The sequence below is a fragment of the Gossypium arboreum genome, chromosome 1 (assembly GCF_025698485.1).
Source record: "Gossypium arboreum isolate Shixiya-1 chromosome 1, ASM2569848v2, whole genome shotgun sequence".
NCBI classification, from domain to species: Eukaryota; Viridiplantae; Streptophyta; class Magnoliopsida; order Malvales; family Malvaceae; genus Gossypium; species Gossypium arboreum.
The window spans coordinates 109,361,905-109,385,058 of record NC_069070.1 but is presented as its reverse complement, the minus strand read 5'-3'; the positions used below and the strand labels follow the sequence as shown (position 1 = coordinate 109,385,058).

Genomic DNA, 23,154 nt, shown 5'->3' with positions numbered 1-23,154 from the left:
GGGTGAGGGGTTTTATAGTTTTTTTTTCGACTGTTAGAGGGATTACCAATGGTAAAAAAAGTAGCCGTTGCTACTGTTCAAACACGGGAAAAACGCTTCCTCAAGGAAGCGCTTTGCCTCGATGATGAAAGCGCCCTCAAAGAAGCGTTTTTCACGTAGGCAAAGCTTCCTCGAGAAGCGTCATCATCGAAACAAAGCGCTTCCTTGAGGAAGCGTTTTCCTGCTTTTTCCCCTGACAACGCGCTGACGTGGACGCGTTTTGTAAAAACTGGCTCATTCCGGTAAATAATTTTTGACTTGGCCCATTTCGGTAAATTTAAAAAAAAGGGGCTTTTATTGGTAATTTGCCCATTTATGGCACTGAAATTTGGTTTGAAATTTAGCATGGGATAATTTCAATTTTGGTCCCTAATTGTATAAGGACTTTACAAGTTGATCCCTGAATCTCAACTATAAATACGCCTAACCATTTCTCACTTTATCCATCCCATATTTGTCATTCTCTACTTAAGGCATTGTTCTCTCTCTCCCTATTTGTAAATTTCACTTGTATTTTTACAGTGAAATATATTTGATAGTGCCCGAGGACGTAGGCAAAATTTGCTGAACCTCGTTAAAATTCTAGTGTTCTTTATTATTTATTTTTGCATATTTTGTGAGTGTGATTGTAGTGATTTATTGTGCTATTAAATTACGATAGAGGGATATTCTGGTTAGGAAAGACTTGGTACTTAAGTGATCCTCATGATCCACCTTTCTTTCCTGGGAATTGAACTTAGTGTGATTTTTCAGTATAATAATTTTACTCTTTTACACGCTTCCGCGCAACATAATGACATTTGCTTTGAGCTAATTTCAGAAGCCATTTTGCTCTACCTGTTTTGACAGCAACATATCCAATAACAGCTCCAACTAGCAACCCACATCCGTACCCGATCAACGTACCTTTCAGGACAAAACTTGTTACAGTCTGCAGCTATCATGTGCCTCTTTGTGCTTGTCCCCCCATCTGCGTTGCAACCTCTGGCTAATGGAAACCCGCATAGACCAATGTTTCCATGGTATGAAGCATTTTCAAATGTATTGAACTGTCTGCCTTGAGGAATCGGTCCTGTGAGTCGGTTATCCGAAAGGTTTAAGAAGGCAAGAAATGTTAGATCAGCGAGTTTGTGAGGAATCTGGCCATTGAGCTTGTTTGAAGAGAGCTCTAACCATTCAAGTTGGGTCAAATTTCCAATGGATTCAGGGATTTGACCACTGAAGCTATTATGAGACAGGTTGAGCCCTCTGAGTGAATTACGCTGTCCAACAAAACTTGAAATTTCTCCGACAAACATATTGTTTCAGAGATCAATACTTGCGAATATTGTCAAGATTTTCTCAAGTTTAATCTCAAATCCTTTGATGGTCAAACTCACAGAATAATGGTAAGAGAAATTTCTTGTTCCCATATATGAAGAAGTTCCTTGTTCATCGAGATTCCACATGCCCTTCATGTTCTCAACGTACCCTTTTGGTAAAGGCCCGGCCAAGTCATTGTTAGCAAAGTCTAAAGTTCTTAACTCGGGTAAAGAATGATTTGTCGTAGGACTTGGTAAGAAACAGTGCAATTTGTTGGACCGCAAAACAAGAACTTGCAATTCAGGCAGTGTTTCTAGCCAGCGAGGGAATGTATCTTTAATCTTGTTGTTACCAAGATCCAACACTTGCATGTTTCTACAATGAACCAGAGATGATGGTATTGACCCTTCCAATTCATTGCCATTGAAGTTAATATTGTTCAACCCGCATTTCTTATCAAATGTGTCAGGGATGGTTCCTTGAAACCGATTCATTCGTAGATCCAACACTGACAAACGTTTGCTGAAGTTCCCCAAACATGGTGGAATTGTTCCATTCAAGTTGTTATAAGACAAGTCGAGAATTTCAACGGAAGTTCGATTACAAATCAAAGAAGAAAGCTCTCCAATCAGACTGTTGTTTGAAATGGAAAAGAATGAGACAGTTAAGGGTGGAAGTGGGAGAGCACCCTGAATGAAGTTTGAATGAAGATCCAGTGTTTTCATATTTTTCCACGGAAGTCGCTCTATGTGTGTTTGGAAGTCGTGAGAAAGATTCAAATAGCTCAAAGTATCCAGCCCTTTGTTCAGCATCCACTTGGGAATCTGGCCATGGATCTTGTTGTCAGAAAGGTCTTAACTCATTAAATGTTTTGAGCCTTTTAGGAATCTGGGAAATTCCTTCAGGCTACAATAAGCCAAGGACAAATACTGAAGATTAGGCCAAGTATAGCTGGAATTGATGCTACTGCTCACTGATACACCATTATATGAAAGATCAAGGAATCTAAGATTTGGAAGGTTTAAAAACATGTCCAATTCTACAATTCCTTCATCGTTTCCTAAACGGTTCTGCCAAAGGTGAATATCCTCTAAACTCTTGCAAGTATTTAGACTCATCGGCATTTGCCCTTGAAGAGAATTTGAGAAAAGACCCAGTGTAACTAGATGGCCTGAATGGCAAAGTTCATCGGGTATTTTTCCACTCACGTTGTTCATTGAAAGGTCTAAAATCATGAGATCACTTTGTGTTCCAAGATAATTTGGGATTTCAACAGATAGTTGGTTGGACCAAAGTTGAAGGACTTGAAGACGAGGCAAAGATGCTACAGCGTTTGGAATTTTATCAGTGAAGCTGTTGAGCATAAGCTGAAGAAGCTTCAAGTTCTGCAACTCAATTATGAGTTGTGGGAACTCCCCAGATAGATGATTTTCGCTAAGATCAAGTTCAGTCAGCATTTTGAGGCGAAAAAGGGGTGTAGGAAGCTAACCTGTAAGCTTGTTTCCCCACAGGTAGAGGTAATGAAGGTCGCAGGTTCCCAAGTGAGGATGGGATTTGACCACTGAGATTGTTCCACGCAAGATCAAGGTGATTAAGAGAAACTAAGTTGCCTACTTCTTCTGGGATTTTTCCGGAAAAATGATTACGGTCAATGTAAATCCAATTCAAGCTCTTCAATCGGCCTATTTCACTTGGAATTTGACCACTTAAGTCGTTTGAAGCCAGAGTCAAGAACTGCGAACTGCTGATATTTGATATAGAGGTTGGGATTTTCCCAACCAAATAATTGCCACTAAGATCAAGTGTTTTCAGACTCCAACAGAGTCCAATTTCCGCTGAAATTTCCTCCGAAATCATATTGTTTGAAAGATCCAATGATTCAAGTGAAACTGAACAGTTTGGAATTGGACCAATGAAATTGTTGTTGCTAAAATTGAGATATCGAAGTGAAGGTGAAGAAGCCATATCGTTGGGAATTTCACCAGATAACCAATTGATGGAAAGATTTATAATCTCAATACTTGGGAGATGAAAGATTGATGAGGAGATGGTCCCAATAATGTTTTCGTGAGCGAGTTCAATTGCTTTTACGTGAGAAAAACTGTTGCAAGTGATTCCCTGCCACGTGCAGAAAGGGACGGAGGCGTTCCAGTTGGAGAGGAAGCCCAATGTATCATTGACTGAAGATTTGAATGATAAGAGCAGCCAAGTTCATGATCACCTTGAGACAGGCTAAAAGGTGGTAGTAATAAAGATAAGGTGAGCATGAACAAAACTGGGTTTGATTTACCTCCTTTCTTTCACATCTTCTCCATGTCTGGAAACAAGTTGTGAGCTATATATGGAGTTGGAATGGCTTGATTTGGAAACTCCATTAAAACTACCTTTGCCTTAAGATACCCATCAGTTTCACAGAAAAAGAAGAAGAAAAAGACATTTTGACTGGTCCTCGATTTCACTTTCAACGAAGCTTCTCGTCTGTGGAAAATTCTCGTCTTTCACAAGTAAGAAATTCTCAAGCACATTGTTACCTGCGCGACACAAACACTACTTTGCGAATGAGTTGCAATCAATTGACATCAATATATATATAGATATATTTATAGAGCAAATTCAACAATCCAAAGTAGGTTACATCTAAATGAAACCATGTTTTACTTCTAAACAACATTTTTCTGGTAAAACTAGGATATAATTGCATGTCTAAATAGTATATCTTTTTCTTCTTTAAGGAGGCTTTATTTTGATTCCCTTTAGAAATAATGGTAAACAATTACATTTTCTTCTCTGAAAATTGACATATGATTATATATTTTCCCTGGTTAGTTGAGTCTTTGCAAATCATTATCAACAGTATGAAAACCATTTCTAAAGGGAAACAAAAAACAAAGGAATGGGTTAGCTCTTATTGCTGGGGAGCCCAAACATATGACCTTAAATTTGACCCAAGTGCTTTATACTAACAGGCCTTCTTTTCCAAAAGCAAATGGACGAAAACTTTTGGCCCTACTATTGGACCCATGCTATGTATAAGGTGAGGATCAGTCCATGCTTTTTCATTTGATCCTTTTTTAGTTTTTATACTTCTCAAAATTTAAAAAGTTAATCCCAAGCTAAACGATAATCGTTAAATTCATTAACTAAAATGACATGTCTTTCTGAATATTATGTGAAAATACCAAATAAGCATGACATTACACTTGATAATATATTTGCCACCAATATTTTGGAAATAACATAAATTAACTTAACAAATATAATGATTATCATTTGGTGAGGGCTAATTATTTTAAAAGTTGGGCTGCTTATGACTAGAAAATGACCAAATTAAAACTCATGAACTGAATCACCAACTTACATATTGTATAGGGACTAATAGCAAAAATATTCCAAACTTAAAATCCAATGTAGAAATCAAGTCATTCATTTTTATTCCCTAAATGAGAACTTGAGGACATAGACCAATTCCTAAACCACTTCGAGATTATCAACAGAAAAATAGCCTGGTTTAATTGTAAGTTTGTAACAAAGCTGCCACCTATGTTTTATCACCACCCAATTTGAAGCCCTTGCCTGCGTTATACCTTTGCATCAACCATGAGTTGTTATTAGGATGGAAGGAATTGAATTTCTATATTCAACCAATATAGTGTATATTGTTAGCCAACATCACTATCATCATTGATAAGTTGAGGTCTCAAACAAGAATGCTTTTAAAAAAGGTTGCATCACTCAATTTCCCAATTTTAACTGGTAACGCTTGGCTAAAGTCAGATAGTTGTAAGTTGGCAAAGTTTGATATGAGATTTGTAGGATTGGGTAGGCTGCTTTTAAGCTTTTCACCATCTTCCAACAATTAAAGTTTCAAAGGCAAATATATATTCCAACCAGAAGAGCCACAAAACGAATCCCATACTTTATGCCTCTATAGCTTTTCTCTCATTCCATTTCCATCCAACAGCTTACTGACACTTACTGACAAAACAGAACATGCAAATTGAGAGAGTGAGGCTTTATTTTCTCCATTTTTTTAAAAAGAAAGTGGGGAGGGGGTTCCATCGAGAAAGACATCAACCCCAAAGTCCAAAATATATTCCCTGTTCCAACTTTTGTCTCCACTTCTTTTCTTTTTTCTTTTTTGGTCTCTAAAAAAAAGTGTAAAGAGAATGTTGAAAGGTGAGAATAATATAAGATCCCCACCAAATCCCCCACCAAAAAGGGGTATCATCTTCTCCAGAGGCCAATAGCTCTTGGCAACAAGCCGACAGAGCATCATCAACCATCCTTTTATTCTGCAAACCAATACCTTCCAAATGCTAAACTCCATCTCAGTTTGGTTTTTTCATTCTCACCCTTTTCTTCCTATTATGTACTTTTACCTCAGCACATTGCTACATAACTCTGCCTTCTTGGACTTTGCATCTTATCGGCCGATTCTACGTACCTTTATCTTTTACATCATTGGGTATCAATTAAAGAGGTTACATTGAATAGATTAATGAATTCAAAGCTTTACTACTGTCCTATATATAAGAATATAGTAATATAAGATCACCTTATAGAGCATTTTCCTTAGTACCTTCGATAGGCTCCACTTCATTTCGCAGATGGGAAGGCAGAGTGACCTGGCCGTTCATTCATCCATTGCCCTCTTGCAAGAGAGGTTTAGACAGCTGCAGAGAGCCAAGGAAATGAGGCAGGAGAGAGAGGTTTTGCGGCTGCTCTCTGAAGCAGAGCGGATCAATCCAGCTGCACCTCATGAGGCATCCCAATTGTTTTTCCATTCTGAATTGATCCTTCAGCCGAGACCGCCTCTCCAAGGATCTATCTACACTGAACCTAGCATGCATACTCAGCATCATGTTATTCAGACTTCAAGTTTGTCAAATTTACTGCAGAGAGATACTGTCATGGATACATCCACCTTTAATGATTCAGATGTTGACACTTCACTTCATCTGTGAAAAATTGTACAATGTTAGTTTGTTTTTTTTCCTGTCCCGTTTTTCAAGTCTTTACCTCTTCTTGTGGGGCTGTAAGATATTGAAAGGGGAAGAGAGGGGTGTTCAGGGGGAAGTAAGTGACAAATAGTATAATATTAACTACTGTTCATTGGGACTATCCTTATCCTCTTTGTAATCAGCAATTACATAGTGATCTGAGATGTCTTCCTCTTGCCTCTTTTCAAATGTATCTTCATTGTAGTTGCCATTATTTGAGTCTTCATCAGTGCTCCATTTCCTCTTTATGATTTTTGAAATCATTGGAGTTACTGCTGTGTCATCTAATAGTGCTTCCTCATTTATCCGTTCAAATCTAACGGCACTAACTTTTCGGGCATTTCCTGCTAATATCTGCACCAAAGACAAGTTGCCGAGTATAACAATATGTTAGTGATATAGATGATCATATGACCTATGAGTTTGTCATGTTTATGAAATATTTGCAGAAAGAATTAATAAATTTGGGATCAAAGAAAGCTGCATTGGTGTAACAAACTTATGTATGCCTTTGAAAAAGAAAACAGCATGCAAGTAACTATTGCACTGGTAAAGCCATCAACAGGCTGTCACATGCAGCAGCAATTTCAAAAGGCTGCATGAAGTGTATCCTTCACAACGAATTTCCTGAATTTCATCAAGTGTTTACTCCTCTATGTAACAATGTGTTAATGACCATTTTCTTGGAGGTCTAGCATTCTTGTTGAGTTTTGTTTAGACTTTAAAATACAATTGGTTTCACGATATTCAGTTAGAATATTATATTTTAGTAATTTGGCAGAAAAAAGTGAGATGGGTCATGTCAAGACCTGATCCAAGTCATAGGGCATGAGCCATGCCACAAGAACATAAGCTGGAATTATGAATTATCCTCTTTGAACCGCACAGGTCCCACAAGGTTTTGCCAACCTCAGGTTTGCCTCTAGAGATTCGAACCCACATCACAACACATATGAGTGCACTCTTATTAGAACAGATACCAATTGATCTAGTAGTGTAATTGGTATCTGTTCTGATAAGAATGCACTCATACATGTGTTGCGACGTGGGTTCAAATCTCTGAAAGCACACTTAAGGTAGAAGACTTAGTTCATTCTAATTCCAGTAAGGTAGAAGACTTGGATTTACAAGGATATATCATAGTAGTAACTTAGTTCATTCTAATTCCAATAACTAAATGATTGACAATTTAACTGTTCTATACTTGGTTCAGAGATTCTGATTCATTTTCAGATGTTACAAATTCTAACTGCATTCATTCTGTAGTAACTTAAGGAAAAGTTCTTAAGGTGGCTACACGCAACACATGTATAAAACAGAAAAGTTCTTTGCAGATGTTACTTATTTTTTATTTAGCATCTCCTCTTTAAACCACCCAAAAACTTGGAGGGGAAAAGTTCTTAAGGTGGCTACACGCAACATATGTATAAAACAGAAAAGTTCTTTGTAGATGTTACTTATTTTTTATTTAGCATCTCCTCTTTAAACCACCCAAAAACATGGAGGGGGGATCCTATTATAGAATGAATGCAGTTAGAATTTGTGACGTCTGGAAATGAATCAGAATCTCTGAACAAAGTATAGAAGAGTTAAATTCTCAATCATTTAGTTATTGGAATTAGAATGAACTAAGTTACTACTATGATATATCCTTGTAAATCCAAGCCTTCTACCTTACAGCTCATAACCCGCCAGCTTTCACCAGTAAGGTAGAAGGCTTGGATTTACAAGGATATATCATAGTAGTAACTTAGTTCATTCTAACTCCAATAACTAAATGATTGACAATTTAGTTCATTCTAACTCCAATAACTAAATGATTGACAATTTAACTGTTCTATACTTGGTTCAGAGATTCTGATTCATTTCCAGATGTCACAAATTCTAACTGCATTCATTCTGTACGCATCAAACTAGCACTCCAGTGAGGAATATTTATAAGCAATGACATTAGTAAGTACTCAGACAATTTTAATCATAAAGGAGAGAAAAGAAATGCTATGCAATATAAACACATATGGCACAAAGGTTCAAACCATACCTCAAGTTTATAAATTTGATGACTTTCCTTCATATCTTGCTGATCAGATCCAGCTTCAGCATTCTCATCATCTTCTTCTTCATTTCCCTTTTCAAGGACTACCTTAATCCTCTCACCTGTCCTTGGTATATATCCAAATGCTTCACAGACAAAGCCTGACACTGTCTCATATTGATGTTCCTATAAAACAGAAAAAGGAAAGAAATAAATATATAAGTTCATAGAGTGAGGGGAGGTCCAATTCAAAGCTCCTTTTCATCTAAAGAACATCCATGAACATTTCAACTATACTAGAAGAAACTTGCAAGTAGAATGAGAACTCATGTGTGAGGATTTATATCAATAAATCAGTACACTATGAGTAACATACCTCGGGCATTTTGATATTCAGATCTTCAGAAAGTTGATCAATAGATGTATTGGCATCAACATCAAAAATTCCCTCTGCTCGCATTACAATGTAGCCGGTTTTCTTCTGGATCTCCTCCTGTCATAGCAGGAAAAAAAAGTTCAGGTCAAAGGGATTTGAAAATTAAATTCACAAGCTATTATGGTACACATAAGTACTGATAGCATAATCATGAATTAGTATTACTAGATCCTCATTAAGTTTCCAAATCTTGAGAAAGTGAAGATATGCAATGTCAACATGCTTAATAACCAGAAAAAGGCCACCATTGAGCAAAAAAATGACGTGAATCAATCATATTAACTCATTTTGGACTACTTTGACAAGTTTCACAAGCATCCCCTTATGATGGAATAATGAAAAGCAAAATTTTGAACAAATATAAATGATTAGGAATTAAAGTGTGTAGCAGAAGAACTAAGTCATTGATAAAGTCATCAAAGATGGATTAAGACTTACATTTGAATCATTTTCATCGAAAATTTCACCAACAATCTCCTCTACCACATCTTCTAAGGTGACTAGCTGTTTCAGCATAAAAACATGAGATAAAAGAATACAAGGAGAAATAGAAAAGAGAGCGAGGGTAGGCAAAAATGCAGATTAGTAGTTGGGTGATGGATTTGCTAACATTTGAGCATATACAGACTCTACCTCAATGAATTTTTAACAAGAGTTAAAGGGATTCATAAATACTTGACAGCTTATTCAACTTTTCAACTACAGGAAAACTTTTCCATGTTTAATCCCATGTTATTGTTGAATAGATAATCGTTTAAAGTTAAGCCATACAAATCAATGATGCTACTTTGAATGGGAATAAAACATGCTATTAGCTAAGTTATTGAAGTGCTTCCACATAACACCTTAATCCATGTAAGTGCATTTTTACAAATGCCATCTTCCTTTGAGGTACTTCAATAGGTAAGAATCATTAAAGAATACAAATTTCAATTCAAAATGAAGCCAGAAGTTCATTGCACTTACTCCAACTGTTCCACCATATTCATTAAGAACAACAGCCATGTGAACCTTCCTAATGCGGAACTCTCTAAGAAGATTCCAGACTAACATTGAATCTGTAAAAGAAATTGATGATTCTATTTGAAATAGCTTCTCATAAAATAATCCATCACGACATGTTCACAATGTGAAAAAAAGGGAGTAAAAGCTACCATTTGGCCAAATGGATACAAAGATAGAAAGGCAAAATTCATCTGCACATTAGTTCAAAGCACGAAACAAACAGAAGATATAAGCTTCAAAATTACCAGGCACAAAATATGCAGGTTTGTGAGCCATATCTCCCACAGTGGTACTTTCTAGCACTTCACCCTTCAAAATCAAACAGATTATAATTCTGCACACTATGGTATTGTTGCTTACATTAATAGGTAGTGTCATATATGATAAGAAAAAAGATTAAGACCAGAAATTGTGAGACCTTTGTAACATAATCGAGTAGATCCATAGCATATGCAATACCCACGATATTGTCAACACGCTGCTCAAAAACAGGCACCCTGCGAAAGTGCCAACAAATCTCTTAGCATGTTATTTTAAGTTAAAAAGAACCTAAGAGTGAATTACTATTTTCAGATTACAGTTTCCTAATTAAGGAATATTTGAGGGTATCAGATAGGATTCTGTAAATATTTTATTGATTACTATTCCTAACTTTAAGGCTGTTTTTAGGGACAGCATCCCTAGAATTAGTCTGTTTCCTAGTATAAAGTTTCCTAAGTTAGGCTCACTAAGTACATAAATATTAATGTACTTTCTTAATTAGTCTATTTCCTAGTATAGAGTTTCCTAAGTTAGGCTCACTATGTGTATAAATATTTATGTAATTTCTTGTGAATATACGAATGGAAATAGCTTGTTTTTAACATGGTATCAGAGCCATTTTTTTAGCTCAAATTTTGGAATTTTTTCTTTGTCTGGCAACTTTTTCTCATTCTCGGTCAACCCTCAAGCCTGTAGAATTTGTTCAAAAGAAACATGGCTAAAACTGTCAAAACCAGCAACACTAGAGAAGGGAATTCTCAAGAATCATCTGTTGAGTTCAATAAAGAAGAAATTGAGAAGTTGAAGAATCTGCTGGAATCATTAGAAAAATCTCCTTCAACAGGTACTTGTGGTTTGGTTTTTTTAGGTATATCCTCTTCTCAAGATTCTAAAATCTCGGATATACCCACCAAAAGTTCTTGGGTCATTGACTCAGGAGCTACAGACCACATGACCCATTCCTCACAAAAATTTGTTTCATATATACCTTGCCCTAGTAATAGAAAGATAACATTGGCCGATGGTTTTGTGATCATAGTGGCTGGTCAGGGTGATATTGTTATAAATAAAAAATCTTACTTTTAGAAATGTCCTCCATGTTCTAAAACTGTTTACCAATCTTTTATCCATCAAGAAAATTACCAAAGACTCTAACTGTAGTGTGGTTTTCTATCACAATCAATGTCTTTTTCAGGAACAAAATACGAGGAGGATGATTGGACATGCTAAGGAAGTAAATGGCCTATACTATCTTGAAGAATCCAGTAGAGAAGTTAGTACTCTGAATTCCTCACCATTATCTTTCATATTCGAATCTATTAAAACCAATAAAGACCAAGTTTGGCTCCATCACCTCCGCCTTAGTCATCCATTGTTTAGAGTCCTTAAAATTATGTTTCCTTCATTGTTCAAAGGATTAACTGTTGAAAAATTTCATTGTGATGTCTATGAACTTGCAAAACATAAACGTACCTCTTTTCCGATAAGCAATAAAAGAACATCCGCTCCTTTTACTCTTATTCATAGTGATGTTTGGGGACCATCCACTATTTCAAATATTTCTGGGGCTCGGTGGTTTGTATCCTTTATTGATGATTATACCCGTGTGTCTTGGGTATTTCTTTTAAAATAGAAATCTGATGTATGGTCTGTCTTTCCAACCTTTTACAACATAATCAAAACACAATTTGGAGCTGAAATAAAAAAATTTAGGTCAGACAATGCCAATGACTATTTCAATCAATTTCTCTCACCATATTTCTAAGAAAGAGGCATTATAAATGAGTCATCTTGTGTTAGCACACCCCAACAAAATGGTGTTGCCGAAAGAAAGAATGGTCACATTTTAGCTATTACAAGAGTCCTCTTGTTCCAAAAAAATGTCCCTAAACAATATTGGGAGGAGGCTGTTTTAACTGCTATTCATATGATAAATAGATTGCCTACAAAAGTCCTTGAATCTCAAAGTCCTATGCAAGTTCTAGCAAAATTCTTTCCTGATTTCAATGCTTCAAGTGACCTTACTCCCAAAATATTTGGCTGTGCTGCCTTTGTACATATACATTCTCAAAATAGAGGAAAATTTGATCCACGAGCTGTCAAGTGTGTCTTTCTCGGTTATTCTTCCACTAAAAAGTCATCCAGCCACAAAAAAATTTTATGTATCAGCGAATGTTACTTTTGCAGAACAAGAGAATTTCTTTACTCATCCTTATCTTCAGGGGGAGATCTTATTCACAAAAGATAAGGACAAAGAATTCTTTTTTCTTGACATTCCAGCTCCTGTTCAGCAACCAAACACTCACATTCTAACTCCTATCTAGCAACCAAACACTCCCACTCAATCCTTGCCTGCTAACCAACCTGCCCGACTCGAAACTATGGCCCCTATGCAACCTGAAACAGAGCCTAATACACCCAAATCACAAAGAGGGATTCAGGACTCTACTCTTCCTTTATTGGTTTACAACCTGCTACTATACAACCTGAGGTAATAGCTGAACCTACTTTGAATACTAATACTGAAACTACTGAAAATTTAGATGATTTTCCCATTGCTACTAGAAAAGGGACTAGAGCCTGTACAAAACATCCCCTGTACTTATTCATGTCTTACAAAAATTTGTCCCATAACCACAAAGCCTTTCTTACTAGCCTAAATTCTATCTCCATTCCCAAAACTGTATCCGAGACATTAGAATATGAGAATTGAAAAAATGCCATGAAGGTTGAAATGGAAGCTCTTGAAAAAAATAAGACATGGGACTTGGTGAAATTACCGAGAGGAAACAAACCATTGGGATGTTGCTGGGTGTACACAATGAAATATAAGTCAGATGGTTCTTTGGATAGGTACAAAGCAAGATTGGTTGCTAAAGGGTACACTCAAATGTAAGGAATAGATTGGTTGCAAAGATGAACACTGTGGTGATGTTGTCACTAGCTGCCAACCAAGGCTGGAAATTACAGCAATTTGACATAAAAAACGCCTTTTTACATGGTGATCTTGAGGAGGAAGTCTATATGGATGTTCCACCAAGATTCAATCCAAATACAGGACAGGTAGTTTGCAGACTAAAAAAGGCTTTGTACGGACTAAAACAATCCCCGAGGGCTTGGTTTGGAAGATTTACCAAAGTAATGCTCAAGTTGAGGTATAAATAGAGTCAAGGAGATCACACTCTGTTAGTAAAACACTCATCTTCAGGTGGAGTGACTACTTTATTAGTCTATGTAGATGACATTATAGTGACTGGTGATGATCTAGAAGAAATGGAGAATTTAAAGAAATGCCTAGTAAAAGAATTTGAAGTCAAAGAGCTCAGTAAGTTAAAATACTTCCTTGGTATTGAAGTGACACACTCTCGAGAAGGAATCTTCATATCTCAGCAAAAATACATAGTTGATTTGTTGACAGAGACGGACAAGTTGGGATGTAAATCAGCAGAGACACCCATAGAGGTGAACCACAGACTTGGAGATGCACTAGAAGATGTAGCAATTGATAAAAGTTCATATGAAAGACTTGTGGGAAAGCTCATTTACTTGTCTCATACTAGACCGGATATTGCCTATGCAGTCGGTGTTGTAAGTCAGTTTATGCACAACCCCAAAGAATCACATCTTAGAGTCATGTATCGATTCTACAAGACTTAAAGGGCACGCCAGCAAAGGAATCCTATTTAAAAGGAGGAGAATTTAACCTTTGAAGCCTATCTTGATGCAGATTATGCAGGGTCTATGGTTGATAGAAGATCAACCTCGTGCTATTGCACTTTCCTAGGAGGCAACCTTGTGACTTAGAGGAGTGAAAAAGCAAATGTTGTGGCTAGATCTAGTGCGAAGCTGAATTTAGGCGATGGCTCTTGGAATTTGTGAGTTATTATGGCTAAAAATATTTTGGAAGATTTGAAGATCAAGTGGGAAGGTCCAATGAAGTTGTATTGTGATAATAAGTCTGCTATCAATATTGCACATAATCCAGTTCAACATGATCGTACGAAGCACATTGAGGTTGATGACATTTTATAAAGGAAAAAGCGGGCGGTGGCTTAATTTGCACTCCATTTGTGTCCACCGATTCTATACTAGCGACATACTTACCAAAGGATTGTATGGGAAGTTGTTTGAAACTAGTAAGCAAGTGAGAATGGATGATATCCACTTCCCGACTTGAGGGGAGTGTCGATTACAGCTTCCTAATTAAGGAATATTTGAGTGTATCAGATAGGATTCTGTAAATATTTTATTGATTACTATCCCTAACTTTAAGGCTGTTTTTAGGGACAGCGTCCCTAGAATTAGTCTGTTTCTTAATATAGAGTTTCCTAAGTTAGGCTCACTATGTGTATAAATATTTATGTAATTTCTTGTGAATATACAGAATGGAAATAGCCTGTTTTTAACAACTATGATAATTACCTCGAGTATTGATGAGTCAACCACAAATTGTGGAATTCAACAAGAGTTGAGCTCGCATCAATGGCAACGACATCAACAAGAGGTGTCATCACCTCTCTAACATGAGTATCTTTTATCTCTAACACATTTTCAATCATATCCTGCATGGGGATTTCAACAAAAAGAGCACACCAGAACCATTAAAAAAGAGAGCAGTTTGGATTTGTGTATAACCATGGAACATTGAGAGCAATGATTGCAACATGACTGTAATTGGCATTCTACCAGATACCATTGGAGGGAACATTGTAATCATTGTGAGCTTCAGTTCAATGGAGAAACCAAGAAAGGCCAAAAAAATCCATTTTTGGCGTGGAAGTACTGGCTTACTATATGCAGTAGACTGGCTACAAATGAAGCCAGGAGGGACCAATGGCTATTGAACCCTTTCATATTTATGCACTTCAACAAATTCAAGAATTTATTTTTTGAAACCAGTATAAAACAGAGAAGTTCTTAAGGTGGCTACACACAACACATGTATAAAACAGAAAAGTTCTTTGTGGATGTTACTTATTTTTTATTTAGCATCTCCTCTTTAAACCACCCAAAAACTTGGAGTGGGGGGGGGGTCCATCCATGCAGGTGAGCTACATGCAACATACACACATGTACAAACAGATAAAAGAATCCTATGTTAGACAATAACTTAGTATCAATCAACATAGTTTGAGAAGTCCACTGAGGAAATAATTCCCCACACAGACTACAACAACACATAAGATACCTTTGGATCTATTGGGCATAACACAAACCAAAGGTAGTAGAAAATTATCCACTGCAGATAAATTATCATGTGTTAAAAAAGCTCAATCAGAGTTATATTATACATGCGATATATGAGGATACCTGCTCCTCCTCCTCTATTGCTCCACTCAATTCTGCTCCTCGTAACATTAGCTTCAATTCATCTTCAGTAACATAAGGTTCACTGAAAATAAAGATACAAGGCATAAGGCATTTGAAAAGCAAATAACAGAATGAAAGAATGTTGAAATTTGACAAAACCACTGGTATGAAACAACAATGAAGATGCATGATGAGTTAGAAGCTGCAGATAGATTAAATGTAGGTAATTATTTTCTTCACCTTTTTCCTTTTAGGCCAAAAATTTTAAGCATTCCCATTGATAGAAATGTGACAACTCTTCCCACTGGATATAGTATTACAGAAAGCCAAGCCACTGGCCTGACCTAGAAATATTGCAAAGACAATTAGTAAGTTTAGTTTTAACTTGGAAATTATAACTTCAGCAAAGTACCAAGAGAGCCAAGAAGCATATAGAAAGAGAAAAATAAAATAAAATAAGACGAAGAAAATGCTATGCTATTTGAAGATAGTGAAATTTAAAAAAGAAAAAGCTTACCACAAATCTGGCAACTTCTGTGGGATTGTGAACAGCTATACTCTTTGGAGTGATCTCAGTTAGAAGCAATATGGCAACCTAGCATCATCAAAGGAAAGTTAACTGGTTTCTATATTTATTTCACCAATTATATGTCATGTTACTTGTCTATATTCATGCAGGCCAACCACAAGTTAATTGATTAATTATTTAACTGGTTTAGGATAAATACATGATATGACAGAGACTCAAAGATGTGCATGTCCTCCCCGGAAAGAAAAAAACAAAGAAGAAAGAATCAAAGAACAGGATCTTGATACTCACAGTCATTACTCCAGTTGCTGCACTAACGCCAGCTTCCCCAAATATTGCTGTTGCAGCATCTGTGACTAAAGCAGTAGCTCCAATATTCACCACACTGAGTACAGAAAATAAACCCTACGGTAAGAATTACTTTGAAGCTTAGTCTGAAAAGATGGGAACAGAACATAGCAAGATGATGGCAAGAAAAGAGAAGTACGTGGTGCCAATAAGAATAGTTGTAAGAAACCGAGTTACATCACTACGAAGCATCTTGAATACACCATCTTCAGACTCTTTTTCGGCCAGCTCACGTATCTGACAAGATTAACACCAAATGACCAATGGATAACAGATTCCTTGAAGGCTTGATGGCATGCCAAACTAAAAATAACCGGTACACAATGAAGAAAATTTGCATATGATATTTTGACTTCAACCCTCTCCAAATTAAAAAATAAATTGAAATCTGTACTTCAAAAGACCTGTCTTAAGCATTTACCACAATGCAATACAAATAACATAAGTAGGCGATTGGGTTTCACAGTTGAATGATACACACTTTATGTTGTTGTTCTCTAGGCTTATTCTATAAGTTGCTTGCCCCTTTCTAGTCTCTCTTCTCCTCTATCTTATCCCTCTAGTGTGTTGCTATACTGTTATTTTTTCTCCTCCATAGTATTTCTCCTCTTGTGTGCACCATTAACAACGTGATTATTTTCTAAAGTAGTAAAGTTGAGCTCATATCTATAGGAGATGGATGAAATCACTAGAACTCAATCCACACACTAATAACACAGAATGGAATTCATACCAAGAATTAAATAGCAAATCAAAATTTAATCTCAAATATTATTAGCTTAGGCCGAATATATCAAGTCGCCAAGGAAATTTGCACCACAATCAAGAAAATTAACATATTCCTAAGACAAGCATATGCATTCTTTTAAACTTGCGACAACATTCTTGCACTCTAATTTCCATCATGAACAACCAAAAATATGCATTCAACGAATATAAAACCAAGCAAAGAAATCAACACCTTCCAAGGCCATAATGTAGTTATAGCCGTCTCTGCCATTGAGAAGAATGCAGAGAGACCCAAAAGCGCTGTCAAGACCAAACCTTGCTCCTTGAACACTTTAATAAGCATAGATAGCTTTGGCCAAGCATTCTTCAACAATAATATGGACTGCCCAATCACTCCATATCCAGCATTAACCACTCCCTCTACAGCAAACACTCTTTTACAACCAAAGGCCAATACACCACAAACCATTGCCACTAAAATTCCTCTTTTCACAAAAATCAAATTCTGATAACTTCCCAGTTTTTCATTTTCTTTGATTAACGACCCTAAACGTGCTTGACTTCCAAAAGCACCAGTTTTTGGCACCCCAAAGGCTTTAACAACACGGGGGTTGGGAAAGCTTGAGATAATGGGAGGTGGGTAGTGATTAGTTTTGGATAAAAATTTTGGTGGGTACTTCAAATTTCGATTAAAAAGCAGGAAAGCTGAGGACTTTGTTGAAGAAAAGAAATTTGGTTTGCTGAGAATTGAGGATTCAAGTGCCATTTCCATCAATAAAAATGAACCAATAATCTAAAAAAACATCAAAACTTGTTTAAACAAATATGGATTAGGATGAAGAGAAACCCCAACAGAAGAGTGGTCTCTTCATTGAGTCCAAGAGGGGGGCTTTTTGGAAAAAGGCTCATGTCCGATGAAGGGAAGATTTTGCTTGCTGCAAGTTGGAAGTTAAAGGTGAAATGACAAAACCTGGCCTCCATATATTTTAGAATTACAATTCTCTCCCTAAATATATTTTTTTTTTTATTGAAATGACAAAATCCCGAATCAAACTTAATTCAATTATAGGCTTAAGACACATTTTGGAAACCGAACTATACAGCTTGATTTTGATACATAGAACAATTTTATATAAAAATTAAAAATATATATTTATGAATTTTTTATTTTTACAATATATTAATTATATAAAATTTAAAAATATATGAAAAAAGTTAAAAGATATATATAAATTAAAGAAATTAAAAAAGCAAATATTCATACGCTACTAATGTGAGGAAAAAATAGTAGTCTAGATATAATCTCTAACTAAAAATGAAAATTAGCTGCTAAAATAAGAAAGCAAGTATAATTTAAGTAGGAATTGCAATTTAAGCATCTTAAAAATGCTGAAGATAGTTGTGTATGGGGAGGGGATTTACCATAGCCTGTTGTATAGCTAGTGCCACTAATCCATTTTTTTCTTCCACCAAGGAAATTGCATAAGTAGTGGGCAATGAGGGCATCTGACCAGCCAGTATCTATGCCTTCCGTTACTTAGATTCTTCTCTGTATAAGCAAATAACATAATATGCTTTTGGAAAGTAGGATAATCTTACAACTTCAAATTACCTGCAAGATGATGGACCAACAACACTCGGTAGTTTTAGCATTAAAGTAATGGACCAACTTAAGAAACCCAAAGCCTATAGAAGCTGCAGCAGGTGCTTGCGCTCGGCCGGGTTGGCTTTGTATGCTTACTTGCAATAGGAGTGAGCGTTCGATCGAATCGAATCGAATCGAATGAAAAAAATTTTAAGTTAATCAAGTTGACGAATCATATTTTATCATCCTAATTTGATTTGAAATTTTCTCAAATCGATTTGAGTGAGATGGAATTCGAATCGAATCGAATATATTTGTTCAAGTTAAATTTTAAAAAATAATTTTAGGTACTTGTAACCACTGTCACCTATCCTAATAAAAATTTTCCGCTTTAATCAATTTTTTTATTAACTTTCATCATCTCATAATTTATTTATTAATCTTTTATATACGGGTTAGTTTCTTTACTTGTTTAGTTGTTTCAATTATCTTGATTCTTATCACTAAATATATTAAATGTAAAATGTAATTTTTAATAAAATTATTTTAAAGATAAAATGTGAAATTGATATCAATATCAAATTTTAACACAAATATTTTATGGCATAATTAATAATTCAATTTTAATATAAATATTCAATATGACTAAACAATTCAATAATATAAATAATATAAAATGTGAAATTTAATTTAATAATATAAATAGTATATATAAATAAAATTATTACTATTTATATTTAGTGATTTTTTGATAATTTTTATTTTTTATTTGAGAGTAGATGGTAAGAAATAAAAGTTTGAGAGAGTAAACGGGGGAGTAAAATTTTGGAGGGAAAATATTTAAAAAAATTTTGGGGGGATGGGTTTGGGGTAGATGGGAGGTGGGATGGGAATGGTGTAAAAGTTTTAGGGGGAAAGTGGGAGGGAGTAAAAATTTTGGGGAAAATAAAAAGTTTTGAGGGTTTTTGGGAGTAAAATTTTGAAAAAAAAGTAAATGGGAGAGTAAAATTTTGGTGGGAAATAGATTTTGGGTAGATTAGGGTTGGGATGGGAGGAGAGTAAAAGTTTTGGGGGGCAAGTGGGAAGGAGTAAAAGTTTTGAGAGAAAAGTAAAAAGGTTTGGGAGTTTAGGGTAAAAATATAAAATATTATAGTTTAATATTCGAATTATTCGAATTCGAAAATTCAACTCGATTAGAACTCAAAATTCAAAAAAGAATTCGAGTGGACTCGAATAACTCGATTCGTTTAACTTAAAATTCGAGTTTTTTTTTATTTTTTTAGTCGAATCAAGTTTTGCTCATCCCTAACTTGCAGTAAAATTATCACCTAAAAGGGTCATTTATTAACATGGTCATTTTTTTTTAGTATCTTCCATATCAGTTTTATGGTTTATGTTGAGATTCGTGCATACTCTTTTCAATAATATTGTCTTTAAAATTCGAACATATATATATTTTTTAAGAATACAATGTGTCTTGCCTCTACACTTATTACTTGTTAGTTTTACTTAATATGGTTATATATTTTCAATATCTTTGTTCATCACAATCCCTCTACATAGTATAAATGTGTTACAACCAAAATCAAATCTGAAATGAACCTCAACATTGGATTTATTGACTAAGGGTGTTCACCCATCCTCAACTAGGGGTGAGTATTCGATCGAGTCGAGTCGAATTGAGTCAAAAATTTTCGAGTTAATCGAGTTGACAAATCCTATTTTAGCAACCGAACTCAATTGGAAATTTTTTCGAATCGAATCGAATCGAGCCAAAAAATTTCGAGTCAAATCGAGTCGAGTTAACGAATCCTATTATTTATACTTAATGTTGCGTTTAGATGGACTGATTATTTAACTAGTAGACGAAATACAAGATTATTTAACTACATGAACAATATAATGATTTAGTTTTTTAACTTAATGAGTAAACATTTATCAAAACGACGTAGTTTTACCTTCTAACTTAATTATTTTGAATTTTAACTTTTAATAAAGTAAACATTTATCAAAACTACGTAATTTTATCTTTTTTTATTCGGATTTTCAGATAACTTGAATTGTGTAATTCATGTTCGAGTTAAACCGAAAAACTTAATTTTTTATTTGGGTTGATCCGAATAACTTGATTAACTCAAATAACTCGAACTATTTAATTCAAAATTTAAATTTTTTATTAAATTTTTCTAACCGAATCGAATTTTACTCACTCCTATCCTATAGAAATGGTGTCTATCATAATGACGAATTTCCAGAATAAGGCAAACGAAAGAACCGTCCAAATGACCCATGTCAATGTTATCATGTGAATTATTTCAGTTTAAGCCAAACAAACAGTTTATTATAACCATAGTTTAACAAATTAAAGTATGGCTAATTTCTGATGCACGCTTTTATTGAAGAGGTGAAGGATGATAAGGAACTGGAATTACAAACAGGTCGTGTTTCCTTCTTATCGTTAAACCTGGTCCAGATGTCATATCCAAATCTTCACACTTCATTCCATTGGGGAGCTTCCAATCAAAGTGGTACACCAATTGTGCTAGTTGCTGTTCAACATTAGCAAGACCAAATGTTATGCCTGGACATATCCTCCTTCCGGCCCCGAACGGAATATATTGGAAATCTGTTCCTTTATAGTCTAATGAGCTATCAAGGAACCTTTCAGGATTAAAACTCTCAGGTTCACTCCAGTACCTAGAATCTCTTGCAATTGCCCATGAATTGATAAGAACTTTAGTATTAGCAGGAATATCATATCCACCAAGCTTACAGTTCTCACGGCATTCCCTTGGTATTAAAGGCACTGGATTGTGTAACCTCAGTGTTTCTTTTATGACTAATTTTAGGAACTTTAGTTCACCAAACTGTGCTTCATCTACATACCCGTTGCCATTAAACACCTGTCTCACCTCAGCTGTAGCCTTTTCCATTAAGCTTGGATTTTTCAGCAGTTGTGACATTGCCCATTCAACAGATATTGATGATGTTTCACTCCCTGCAGCAAACATGTCCTGAAAATGGATTTGAAGTCAGCAGATTACTTGTATTGTATTTCAAGGATGAAAAATTTAAAGCAAACATACCAAGATGACTGATTTGATGTTGTTGGAAGATAAAGGAAAGTCAAGGTTGCCATGTTGTTGAAGGTTCAAAAGCATATCAACTATATCTTTCTCATCTTCACCACTTCCATTTCCTTCAACCCTCCTCTCTTTATGCTCAGAAATGATATTTTCAAGTATTCTATCAGCTTCTCCATGTAGCTTCTCAAGTTTTGGCTTGATTCCACTAACTACCTCAACTGCTTTAATTGAAGGGAAGAAATCTGCAAGGGTAAGGCCGGTTGACAGCTCTGCAACTTTCGTGATGATAGATTTGAACTTTTCCTCTTCACTGCATTTCGAACCAAAGGCCATCGCTGCCGTTATCCGATATGTTAATGAGAAAATTTGGTCACTCAGGTTGATTGGTGAACCCTGGCTTGAAGATATTGTCTTGATGAGATTGGAAACCATTTCTTCTCTAACTCTTCTGAATGATCTCACACGCTGCGCGGATAAAAGCTCAGTTACGCAGATTTTTGGAAGATGCCTCCAATAACTACCATAAGGGGAGAATACAATGTTAGTACAGTCATAAGATATGATGCTGGGAGCTAACTGATAGGACCTGGAAGCAAAAATGATATCATTTTTTCTCATAGCTTCTTCGGCGAATTCAGGGGAAGATATAACAACTGTGGAGACTTCCCCAAGTTGCAGATGCATTAAGGGGCCATGGTTTAGAGCCAAGTTCCTTAATGTGAAATGAGGCAATGAGACAGCAACAAGCTGGTGAATGTTGCCTATGAGAGGTAGTTTCCATGGCCCTGGAGGCAGCCTTGGGGACGGTTTCTTAGCTTTCAATGTTTTCACTAGTCTGGTAATTATGAAAGAGAAAAAGAGGATGGTAAGGAGGATGTTGAATGGAGGAAACATGGAGATTATATTATCTGCCATAGATAAAGCTACTGCTTGATCGTGGCTGCTGTCATTCTATAAGATATATATAAGCATTAATGGATGGCTACTTTACTCTCCACGGTGAAAACTAAACTATTAGTCAATATTTTCACCCCAACGTGTTTACAGAAGTAGAATGAGTCTTCCAAAACAGTAGATTAGAATTTTCTAACGAACGTGTTTACCGATGTATAATCTTATAAGCAAGCAATTGGAGTTTTTTAAATCTTGAATATAAGATTTTCTCAATCAAGATATCGACCTTAAATTTTGGGATTAAAAAATAACGTGTGTTGCATGAGACGAATGTGGTCTCGAATTCTATAGTAAAATCATTAAGGGCTAGTTTGACAATACTTTTGAGAAATAAAATGTCTATTTTAGATATGTTATTATCAAGTAACAAATATATATTTAAATAATATTTAAATTAGTTAATATTATTATATTTTAGTAAGAATATAAAAAATTATTATAACTTCTTGTTAATATTTTAATATATAAAATATAAATTTAAATATTTTTAAACAATAAATATTAATTATTTATAAAATTTAAATAGAATATATAA

The 23,154-nt window shown here is 35.4% G+C and overlaps 4 protein-coding genes across 4 annotated transcripts; all 4 read right to left on the bottom strand.

Moving 5' to 3' along the window:
• Positions 1 to 872: 872 nt before the first annotated feature.
• LOC108481217 (receptor-like protein 9DC3) lies at positions 873 to 1,337 on the bottom strand. Its single transcript, XM_017784378.1, has 2 exons — positions 946 to 1,337; positions 873 to 876 (listed from the first exon to the last, which is right to left on the bottom strand). The coding sequence occupies exons 1-2, from the start codon at positions 1,335 to 1,337 to the stop codon at positions 873 to 875; spliced, it is 396 nt and encodes a 131-aa protein (XP_017639867.1).
• Positions 1,338 to 1,343: 6 nt separating this feature from the next.
• On the bottom strand, positions 1,344 to 3,306 carry LOC108481218 (receptor-like protein 41). The gene is made up of 3 exons (XM_017784379.1): positions 2,831 to 3,306; positions 2,316 to 2,775; positions 1,344 to 2,165 (listed from the first exon to the last, which is right to left on the bottom strand). Exons 1-3 carry the CDS (start codon positions 3,304 to 3,306, stop codon positions 1,344 to 1,346), a joined length of 1,758 nt encoding a protein of 585 aa, XP_017639868.1.
• Positions 3,307 to 6,266: 2,960 nt separating this feature from the next.
• Positions 6,267 to 17,969, bottom strand: LOC108483272 (putative DUF21 domain-containing protein At3g13070, chloroplastic). The gene is made up of 14 exons (XM_017786558.2): positions 17,227 to 17,969; positions 16,405 to 16,502; positions 16,209 to 16,302; positions 15,906 to 15,983; positions 15,629 to 15,732; positions 15,389 to 15,470; positions 14,501 to 14,640; positions 10,236 to 10,314; positions 10,063 to 10,126; positions 9,779 to 9,870; positions 9,251 to 9,316; positions 8,753 to 8,869; positions 8,383 to 8,562; positions 6,267 to 6,695 (listed from the first exon to the last, which is right to left on the bottom strand). The coding sequence occupies exons 1-14, from the start codon at positions 17,764 to 17,766 to the stop codon at positions 6,444 to 6,446; spliced, it is 1,986 nt and encodes a 661-aa protein (XP_017642047.1). The 5' UTR covers positions 17,767 to 17,969; the 3' UTR covers positions 6,267 to 6,443.
• Positions 17,970 to 20,730: 2,761 nt separating this feature from the next.
• On the bottom strand, positions 20,731 to 22,607 carry LOC108482361 (desmethyl-deoxy-podophyllotoxin synthase-like). The gene is made up of 2 exons (XM_017785490.2): positions 21,666 to 22,607; positions 20,731 to 21,593 (listed from the first exon to the last, which is right to left on the bottom strand). Exons 1-2 carry the CDS (start codon positions 22,578 to 22,580, stop codon positions 20,973 to 20,975), a joined length of 1,536 nt encoding a protein of 511 aa, XP_017640979.1. The 5' UTR covers positions 22,581 to 22,607; the 3' UTR covers positions 20,731 to 20,972.
• Between the last annotated feature and the right edge of the window lie 547 nt (positions 22,608 to 23,154).